Source organism: Pseudonaja textilis, chromosome 5, assembly GCF_049901715.1.
Source record: "Pseudonaja textilis isolate UNSWEBS1 chromosome 5, rPseTex1.2, whole genome shotgun sequence".
In the NCBI taxonomy this organism is placed as follows: domain Eukaryota; kingdom Metazoa; phylum Chordata; class Lepidosauria; order Squamata; family Elapidae; genus Pseudonaja; species Pseudonaja textilis.
The window spans coordinates 40,571,822-40,583,050 of NC_141994.1; the positions used below are offsets into that span (position 1 = coordinate 40,571,822).

The 11,229-nt window shown below is 37.5% G+C and overlaps 1 protein-coding gene across 1 annotated transcript; it reads right to left on the reverse strand.

Moving 5' to 3' along the window:
* Positions 1-5,867: 5,867 nt before the first annotated feature.
* BTG1 (BTG anti-proliferation factor 1) lies at positions 5,868-10,066 on the reverse strand. Its single transcript, XM_026698810.2, has 2 exons — positions 9,604-10,066; positions 5,868-7,193 (listed from the first exon to the last, which is right to left on the reverse strand). Exons 1-2 carry the CDS (start codon positions 9,749-9,751, stop codon positions 6,829-6,831), a joined length of 513 nt encoding a protein of 170 aa, XP_026554595.1. The 5' UTR covers positions 9,752-10,066; the 3' UTR covers positions 5,868-6,828.
* Positions 10,067-11,229: the final 1,163 nt, after the last annotated feature.

Sequence of the window (11,229 nt, forward strand, 5' to 3'; positions counted from 1 at the left end):
TGGAAGAGATGTGCTCCTGGGAATAAGCCAAGCTATAAACCAAATGACTAAAACAAACATGAATTTTAAACACATATTTAAGATGTGTTTATATAAGATATATATATACAACTTATATACAACTATATAAGATATAGTTGTATCTCTTTGACTAGCAATATCATTTGCCAATCTGCACAGCAATATCATATGCCAATTTGACTATCAAATCCAATCTGTGTCCATAAGACAAAGCAGGAAAACCACATAGTTCCTTGTATGAAAAGCTTGATTACCTATACTTTCCCAAAAAGCATTCCACTTATAAAGAGAAAAGTAATTTCAGTTTGATGATATTTAAAAAATAGTTGATTAATATAATTATTCAGTTACTATTTACACCATTCAGATATTAGATATACTATGTGACAAGTTTCTGCCAGAATCTCCAAAATTGGAAATATATATTTCTCTTCTAGCCATTCATCTTTGTAATCTTTTGCTGCAAGCTGGAAAAAAACGTATTCTGAACTTGGTATTTAGCTGCTTTTAGTTTCTATCTGTCACCTTCTATGCTAAAAAAAATTAAAATTGAACTTTTGGTAATAGTTTCAAAAGGGGAAGTTAGAGTCCAGCAGTTATCAATTTCCCTAAATTTTGGAACTTTAAGTGATTGTCTCAATGTTTGTTTTTAATATTACCTTCATCTGAATAGAAATATAGTGATGATTTTTCAATGTTCACTCTTACCCATTTCCCAGCCAGCGTGGGACATGTAACGTGGAAACTTGGGAGCTGAAGTTCAACACATGGTAGTTCTCTAGGTTGAAGGAAAGTCTTTATAATATTCATATTCATTTTTTATTATAAGTTCTCGGATCAATTTTAGAGCCTTCATGCCTATAGGTTGAAAGCTATTTTAATAACCTCACCTATTGTTTCAAGGCTACATAAAAGTCTCTATGAAATGCAATTTAATTAATTAATAAGACACTTTATAGAAGAGGCAGATATGAACTATAGTGAAATGTTCTCTATAACAGAGGTCCCTAATCCCAGGCCATTGGGATTCATAAGGAATCAGACCACGCAAGTGGTGGCTGAGTGCGTGAAGCTTCATTTGCTCATGTGTTTGAGCTAGGTTGAGCACATGAAACCATCTCTCACTACTGGTCCATGCAGCCAGAAAGATTGGAGACTGCTGCTCTATAGAGAAATCATATAAACTATTTTTAAAATGAATGTTTTACTCCATACCTCATGGAGAACATTTATCTGTGCAGTAGTTAAAGGCAATGCCAAACAAGTAGCACATAATCAATCACCCATAAAGAAAGATAACTGTATTAAAAAGTATTATTAAAAATATATGCAAAATAATATTTGATTTATCTAAAATCCATTTGAAAAGGCTTTTTATAAAAATTGAACCATGCTTCGTCTTAGAATTAATGTTATTTGAATTACAAAATACATCATAAAGTTGTCTCCACAATACAGATTGAGATAGCTAATCTGCACATTCAGGTTAGTCAATTATTTACAGCAAACTGTTGATCCTGCAATATGTTTTAACAAACCATCCCATCCCACCCAAGGCTCTTATTATGATAAGAAGAGATTGGCTTTGAAATGTTTTTCAGGGAAAGATTGGCCATAAAAAAAACTTTCTAGACAGAAGGCAGTTTATTTAGTTTATTTATAGATATAGGCAGTTTATTTCAAAACTAGACAAATTAAAAAAAATTTTTGTGTAAGTAAAAGAAATTCAGTGTATTTTGTTCTGAAACAATGAAGTTGAAAACAAACTTGTGGAAGAGATGACTCATAATAGTGTAAATAATATTAAGGTCTTCAGACACGTCAGTTCTCTTGAATTTCCATTAGTGGTATATTTATGTAAATGCAAATATACATAAATTTAGTTGAAACTATCTCATTCTGGCAGTCATCTGTCCTTATAAGCAGAGGCGAATCATCGCTGGAATGCTAGCAGTGAAAATCAAGGCTACTGCAGCTTAACTGAAAGTTGCTAAATAATTCAACTGCTTGCTTCATGCTGAAACTTTTAGCAGTGTCAGAGTTCATCTATTTGTCACATCTGAGATTAGGCCAAGTTTCTTAAACATTTGTTGAGCAAGCAATATTGGCTTGGTTCACGTTATATTAATCCAAAAACAAACAAGCATGGCATGGCATGGCATAGGCTAATATGGAAACATGCCACCAATAAACATTATAATAAAACTAATACAAGTAAGATGTTTCAAGAGAATTATTTACTGTAAGTCTTTAATGTTTCCAAGATGCTGGTCTAATTTCCAAACAGGACAGGCAGTTCATGCTTTAACGTTTCCTTTCCAAACTGGAAAGGAAATATAATGGGCTGGACAACAACTCCTATCATCTTGAGGAAGCAAGCTCACCCTGGTTATGACTAGGAAGCTGTAACTTGATATAGCAAGCGGGTAGCACTTTAACACATAGTAAGAAAGACTCTCCAATTAGAAGTGAAATAAAAAGATTCCACCATTTTAGCCCCCAGATTGTTTAGCAGTAGATAGAATTCCAAGAAAAAAAAATAAAGACTAGCCTCAATTCTGGTTAGACAAAGCAATATTGACATTTATTTTCTCTGTTCTGCCAGAGCAATGTATTGATTCTAAAGTCAATTTAAAAAGCAAAGGGTTCAGTAAAAATAATAACAAAAAACAGCTTTGTTGAATTATGGGTCTTACTATAATAGGCCTCTGCTATCTGATCAGTAAAATGACACAAAAACATTCAATAATGAGCATGTTTTACTATTCTGATACTGTACTTCCATATTTTTAAGCCACCTTAGGCTGTTTGAGAAGGCAAAAGATTCCAAACATTTAATTCTAATTATTTATTCAAAAAAAATAAGTGTCACATTGGAAATACTAACATTTTTTTAGTAGAAGTACTGTTAAAACATAGAGATCTGCAGTCTGAATCCCTTGCCACAAATTGATTGGATCTGATGTCAGTGAAATCCAAAGCATCTGGAGGACACACAGTTCCCTACTATTGCTATTAGACAATGCCTGATGTTACATAGGTACTTAATTTCAGTAAAGAATCTTCTTACATCTTAGAAGCATTCATAAGAACATTCGGTCTCTTAGCTGTTTAAAACATATTAAGATTTCTTTCACGGAATAACCATCCTCCATATTATTATAGAGAAGTGTTGGCCTAGTTATGACTTGGGGCTATGATAAGTAGCTGAAGTTGGGTGGAACGGATTTCATTTCTTAGTTCTGCCTTATTTTGAATTTGTAAGGGTGGCCTTTGGCAACTTTTTTTTATTTCTCTCAGGTCTTTTGCTGTCTATGTAAGATGGCAATTTTGCAACTTGTAACACTTGAATTCACACTCTGCCAATGTTCAGACATTTCTCACCCTAGCTCCCATCTTCTTGGTATTAACAATCTAGTGCTATATGGTCCTTCACTATATAATTGCCAAAGTGATCAAGCACTTTTTTAAAAAATGCCTCAATCCTGCTGGTTGTAAATGTCTAAAGTTTGGTTTCTAGCAAAAGGGAAGTTAACTCAAATTCAGTCTCTCTTATCAATCTCCTGCAGCAAATGTAGAAGCCACTTGGCAGAAACAGACAACCTAACAACACATTATTGTATTTTGTTTATAAATGTCTTGAAGTGACATCACAAGGGCAAGAGTTATAGGTTCCGCAGTTTCTATAGAAAGAAAACAAATAGGAAAGTACTTGATTGACCAAGCTACATCTGCAAATCTTTCAAGTACGGAAAAGAAAAGCTACATTTTAGTCACAGGAAATCACTCTGAAAACACCCTCGAGTATTGCTTTTTTCTCTAAAGGGACTGTGTGTTCTACTGATGTATTACCGCAACAGTACAATCACTTTGAAAAAAGCCTTAAGGTTAGAACTAGCACTGGCTTGTTCCAAGGTAAAAGACACAGGTTTTTTTTTAACCTGCTTAGCAACTAAAGTCAATAGATGGGGGAGGGACTACTTTTGAATTAGGTGGGGTAGAATGTTAGACAAACGAGGGTGAAGTTGTTATTGTTTGGATAATTTAAGTATGGATTCACCAAGGAGGAAGTGATCAAAGGGTTGATTGTATAAGTCCTACATTTGGGATATAATACATTTCATATATAAAAGAAACCAGTTCATCCTAAGAGTAGTCTGTACTTAATGCAGTGACATTTCAAGAAAATGTGTTTATAAGAATAAGCACTGCAAGTAGTTTTGCTTGCTTTTAAAATCAATGTTACACAGTATAATATTGGGCTATCCTTAAGCAACTAAATTGTGTAAACATTTTGTTTAGCACGGCTCAAATATAGCTTTATGTGAGATTGTGAATACAAAAGCTCTTCAATGTAAAGTGTCACAAATCTGAATATATTTCAAGGATTACTTTTGAATTGTGTTTCTGATGTACTTTGAACATTTTGAATCCATTTATGTAGTGCTTAGATGAACGATCCTCCTTGGCCTAGCTTCTATAACACTGCTACACTCAAGTTTACACCACAGACATTGGGGAAGGTTAATTGAAATGGTATGTTCTTTTCTAAAATTGGAATCTGCTGTCATTTGACTCACAAGCAAGATTAATTCCTAGCCTTTAACCTATACAGTTGAAACTCATTTCACAAATGCACCCCCCCCCCTCCAAATTATATTGCTCATTGGAGATAACTTATGCAAGTTGGTGCCCCTTTCCACCAACCTGAGGGTGAAGGGAGTGGAAACCGCCAGCAAGTCCATTTATCTCACTATCTACTGCAGTCTTCCTCAAGCTTGTACTTTCCAAATACAGTATGCTCAGAATGAGTTTGCTACTATTATAAAGGCCATGCAGAGTGGGTATTCTGGGAATTGCAGTTATAGTATAGCTGGAAGTAACAGGCTTACAAAACCTAAGATGTATTTTTGATAGGCCTTCCTTAAACATTAATAGGAATGTTAATTTTAGGTATTTTTTCAATTATAAAGCTACAATTTCATCAGGTTGTCCAGCAGTCCTGAATGGGCAAGGAGGGCAATGTCAATTTTTCCTATATCTTCCAGCTGTTTAGTAGAGTCAGATCATACATGGGGCCAATTGTGGTATGTGGGGATTTCTTACACTGGGAAACCTTTGATTGAAGTCAGAAGTGAAGAACTGAACCTGCTGACAAGCTGCAGTTATAAATTCAAGCTTTCAAGCCATTTCTATCCAGTTTTACTGAACAGCTCAGTTAACTTCCATGGTCCTAAATTCAACTATTAGATTAGGAAGAAAAAGCATACATACCTTTTGCTGAATGTCATCTTATGATCTCTAAGGGAATCTTGTGTTTGAAGAATGGAAAGAAATCAAACTTTTCTGTTGAGCGGTTAACTTGCTCCTAAGGGCTGTGCAACATTGGTTTTTAGTAAATACCAACTGAGCAAGGTATCCGTCAAGTCAGAAATAAGATTTTTTGTTTGTTTTTTATTATTTTTCTTGTGTTTTTAAGTGGTGGATTAGGTGAACCACCTTGATTTGCTACATCTTTGTTCATCAGGCAAACATATAAACATTAATCCTCTGGATTTGGTCACAATTCTTGTTTGTTGGAAGTTACTTCAGCACGATTTCCACATATTCAGGAATGAATGGACTTGTGCATGGTCTCCGCATTATGATTAATTTTGAATAGTATTAAAAATTAAAGTGAGATATTCAGTGTGTGTTCTAGGCTCCTCAAATATTCATACTCCAACTGTTTCCTTCATCCATCTGTAACGATCATATTTTCCCCTGCATCTGAACTCCATGCTTATATTTTATAATACATTAACTGGGTTTTAACTAATCCTATGCAAGCATGACAAGAGATTAAATTTAAATGCCAAGATAGGAAATGATTTATTATAGAGAGAAGAAAAGTTTCTCATCCAAAATATAGAAATCTGTACAACTTTGCCACAATCAATATACATGAACTGTACAAATTTACACCAGTTCATAATTTACCCAAAAAAAGATGACTAACAAAGTTCACAAAATAGATGGCGGTTTGTGGAAAAGACTTTTACCAATTAAGTACAAGGAAATTACAAACCAGACCTCCACTTTCTAAAAATAAGAGGTTTACTCAGTCTTAGAAAACTACAAGCTAGCAAATGTACAGATAGTTGGCTGGTAAAATACACCACAGTTCAGACAGTGTCTTTAAATGGTCTCTCTTTAGCCTGTTGGCATAGCACAGCCTACTCATTTACTACCTTAAAGGCCAATACAAAACAGCAACTGAACCACTTTCCTCAGTTCATGGCCACTGAGTGTGACCTATGTACAGTTTATACATATTGTTAAGTGCTAGGTAAAAGTCTGGTTGAATAAAATTTCCAGTATTACCATGTTTATAACAAGTCCTATTACTGAGCTGCCAAAAATGGTAACTTTAAAAATGTATAGTGCAAATTCTGTCTGCAACACTTAATGCAGAGAACAATTTTATAGCTTTAGACTTAGATGAAAATGTGTGTGTGCATTTTTTTTAAAAAAGAAGAAAAATTAAGCAAAACGTCTGGGAGAAAAAACCTGCAGCCTATCTGGGACAACTTCAGGCATTAGGAAATAAAGTAATTATCTATACTCACAGGCTATTAAATCACTGAAAGGTACTGTCGAAACTATGGCACTGCCATTATCAAATCAAGTTTACCATTCTATGTTGTGCCAGGTCTTCACAGCTGTGACATGGTTTAAATTCCGTAATCCATCCCCAGAGGAGCCCACCCAAAGTAAAAACCAAATTTATCCATCCATTATATGACGATCCATCCACAGGCTATTATCTTAACCTGATACAGTCATCATATTGTAGGTCTTTGAGGGACTGGTTCTGCCCAAGAGGAGTTCTTCCTTACAGCTTATTCGGCTGTCTACCATTTGCATGTTGGTGCTACTTTGGTTTGCTCCTGCTGGTGTGGCTTCATACAGCACACAGATCGAGCCATCTTCTCCAATACGATAGGATACTTCATATGGGTCAACCCAGAGAGTAAGTTCACTTGGCAGAAGGCGGAACAGTTCCTGGCTGCTAAGTCCAATCCGCTGTGCTGCTTGCCCAATCAGGGGATCCATCTTATGGTTGATGCGGATGCAGCGGTAGCCTGATCCTTTGCATGGCTTTTCAGGGAACCAGTGGTGTTTATAATGTTCTACAGAATAGAAAAGAGTAATAAACATCACACTTGGCTCTTCCACACAAGTTCAGAAAGAGGAATTATTCTTTTCTGGTACTTCAATAATAGATGAGGCGTGTTTAGAATTAGGGTTGACAATCTTTCTTAGTAGTAAGTACTCAGACTGCTGTTCCTATAGCCCTTACAGCTGCCTAGGCTTATAGGAATTGTTATCCAATTATAGAACTGGTAATAGAAAACAGAACAGTATATTATCTTAGTTGATAGCCGGAAAAATATTGCTAACATGAGCAAAAATATACTATTGAATCATTTTTTTCTATATAAAATTTCTGTCAATTAATTTCAAGAATGAATTTATGTTTGCATATAGAAAGGCCTATCACAATGAAAGACTATGCTCTGAAATCTCTTTAAGATCTTCTTATCAAAGTCAGACATCTATTTCCACATATGTTTAGAACCACCGATCTTAATGGCACCTTCTCACATTACATTATACACAAACTATTACAAAAGTGCATGTATGAAATTTTATGATCAGCACCAATCAACTTGAAGTGCTAAATAAAGTGCTATTCAAAATACCATATGAATGATATATATTATGTAAAACAGTTTAGGTGTTTTTCCCCTTGCAAAATAATTTTGTATAGCTTTAGAAGTTGTTTACTTTTGGGGGGGGGGCACCTGACATCAGGTGGGTTAAGATATTAAAAACAGACTTCACAGTGTTAATGCTTTGTTCAGACTGCACGTACAAACAATCCCCACACGTTTACTTGTACATGGATTAGCAGACCCTAGTCTCCTACAAAAGAGCATTTGTAGAAGACTCATGTAGTACAGTCAAAAATCTAGCTTAAATCTTCCAGTGCTAATAAAATCATTCCCAAAACTAGCATTTTCAAACCAATCTTTGAAATAATTACACTCAGTAATTTTCATAACATAAAGAACACTTTTTGAGACCCCTTTTCCAAACTGTTGCTAACCCTTAAAAACTTAATATTTTTACTTAATACTTCATTTCTTGTGACAATATCTTTTAAGATCAGAACAGAATAAAATATTCAGTAATACAGTATTTCATCATTACTATGTAGCATGTACTTAAATTATATTAGTAATGTTATTAGGTGTAATGAAAGGCACTCCACACACACTGAATTACTACAAGTTCTTAAGTCATGTTAGAAAGAAAACAAGTTGCCTGGCTTGTAATAAAGCTTCCTGTGGAAGGTAGTACTGTACTAATCTAGCTCCCACAATGAGGATGGGAGACTCTATAACTCAAACAAGAAACTAGTGTAATCTTTATTTTCAATTAACAGATAATTTAATAAACACTCCATGTTTATTAAATAATTCCCTCTGCCTTCCCATAAGCATTTTAAATATTTACTACTGTACCACACAGATAGGTGCATTCAATATATTCTTCAAGCTAATGGAGGAAGAGGAAAGGAAAACAGATGTGGAAAGGCAGGCACACACACACACACTCCCAAGACCTTAGGCAGAATCTCAAGAAGGTCAGTTCTGCACTCCTCCAACCTCAAGCAGTTGAAAATGGTAAATAGAGCTCTCCTAGGGAATGTATGAGATATACAACTTAACAGTTACTTGTATCTGGGCAAAATGAGAAAAGGCTATGTATATTAAATGAGTTTAAAATGCTAGCCAAATTTACTTTGCTTCCTTTTATATACAAAACCCAATACAAAATTTGGGAGGGGTGTAAGACTTTTTATTCAGAACTTAAAAAGTGTGATTGAGGTGTGAGTCTGTATGCTTGCTTAGGCAATGTGATCTTTGTGTATAAACACCAAGAAAGGAAAGAGGAACTGAAGGCAGCTAAAGGGACTTTCCAGACACGCAGAGGTATGTATGTACGAGTGAAAAATCCCCTGTTGCACACACGAAACACTGAGCAAAATCAAACCCAAACGGAAATATGGCAGTAAACCACTGTAATATCTTTAGATCATAGTGGGCTAAAAGTGATAAAATAATAGCTGCTTCCCAGACTTGTACAAAACACAAAGGTCTCCTTCGTTTCCTGAAGCCGTTTGGGAGGCTGTTGTTATTCCCACGAACCGTCCAATCATGCAACCAGCTTACACACCATTACCTTTCCTTCTTCCCAACATTGCAGCCTCTCTCCACCAATTGCCCAGTGCCACTGCTGGCTATCATGGGGTCTTTAGCCTCATGGAGGACAGCTAGTCGGGCGAAGGCTGAAATGTTACGTTGACAAACAAGATCGGAGGGATCGCGCGGAGGGGGAGCAGAACAGCAGCTGTGCGATTGTTGCTCTCCACCCCCCGCTCCCTCCCCATACTACTAGCCGGAAGGAGACGGAAAATCTGAAGACCTCCCCCACCCCCCCTTCCCTGGTCCGGCGGCCTCCCCCTCCCCTCACCTGCCAGCAGCTCCTGCAGGTTCTGACTGAACGTTTGAAGCTGCCGCTCGTTCATCAGCCCGTTGGTGCGCAGGAACTTGGAGATGAAGTTCACAGCCGCGGCGATCTCACGTATCATGTTGGCCCGGGTATAAAGGGCGGGATGCATGGAGGCGGAGGGGGCGAGAGGCAGCCAGCTCCGGGGGTTGACCGAGAGTGTTCGGGGTGCGCTCGGGGCCGCCGAAGAGGAACCGAGCGGTGGGGACGAGAGAGAGAGAGAGAGAGAAAGACACACACAGAGAGAGAGAGAGAGAGCTAGAGGAAAATAAGTCGGGAAGGGAAGAAGAAGAAGGCGATCTTTTCAAAAGACTCAATTCAGGAGGGGCGCCCACTCCTGTTGAGCCGCCACCCTCTGACGTAGTCTGGCGGCAGTGCCGGGAACTACCAGATCCAGCGCTTCGATCATCTCCTACCAAACACGAAGGAAGGGCTTCTCCGTGCAGCGCCTTTTATAACCGCGGCCAGGCTAGCAATGGCGCTTGAAAGGGGCCGAGATCCCGTCTTAACCAATCGGGCGATCGCACCATTGTGACGTCTTGTTGGAACGGAGGGGCACGGGGAGAAGTGATGTCATCTGATTGTAAACAAATAGAACCCGAAAGAGGGAGAGGAAGCGAGGGAGCGAGATTGGGTTTGTTCGTTGAACGGGGCTGGAAAATAGCAACCGCGGCGGCAGCAACAGCAGCAGCCGCCGTTTAAGAATGGAACGTCTCGTACTGTTTAAAGACGTTCAGGGCTGCAGTAGCAGCTCGCGCTTGCTGGCTGGCGCTCGCGCACGTCCGAATGATTTATGTCTTGTTTAATACGATGCACAACAAGGTTGGGAAAGACAGGAGGATCACGTTTATCTTACTCAAAGGGTAAAAAAAAATGCAAACGGCTTTTGTTGATCCTGCTGTCGACTGATCTTTTTTTTCTCTCTCTCTCCTTTCATTCTGAGATCTCGCTGCAGAAGATAATGGCCTACAGACCTAGTCTGTAGTTAAAAATCCATCTGCATCTCTACAAAAACAAATCCAGTGCATTCCGCTGTTATAACCGAGCACAGTATACGTGGATTAATCAGATGTGATTTCTAAGGAGACCCGAAATCAGATTGCACAATCGGTGCACATTTGTGTTAACAGGAAAAGAAAACATGGGTGCTAGAAATTGCTTATTTCAGGAATTTTCTTCTTTATAACTAACCTAAAACTAACCCACTGCTGTTAATGCTACAAAAGTCACAAAATGGAAGATATTTATTTATATCTCTCCTTTACTCTGTTTATAAATAACTCAAGGTAGCTAACATACCACTCCTTCCTCCTTCTATTTTCCCCACTACAAAATTTTATGAAATGTATTGGGCTGAGAAAGTGACTGGTCCAAAGTTACCCAGCTGCCTTTCATGTCTAAAGTGGAAATAAAATTCAGTCTCCCGGATTCCAGAGAGATAAATACCGATTAAAATGCAGTGGTTGTGTTTTTTTTCATTTAATATACCTTCTTTGCTAACTTCTTTTTACCCTGTACACCCTTTACAAAACCTCAAAGATCAACAAACAGCCATTGCAACAGCTTTCTTATGTTCTATTCTCATTGAAT

Coding starts and splice junctions, on each gene's coding strand:
- BTG1 (XM_026698810.2), bottom strand. CDS start 9,751: ATGCATCCCGCCCTTTATACCCGGGCCAACATGATACGTGAGATCGCC. Junction 7,194..9,603: donor CCTGCAGGAGCTGCTGGCAG/GTGAGGGGAGGG, acceptor TCTATTCTGTAG/AACATTATAAACACCACTGG.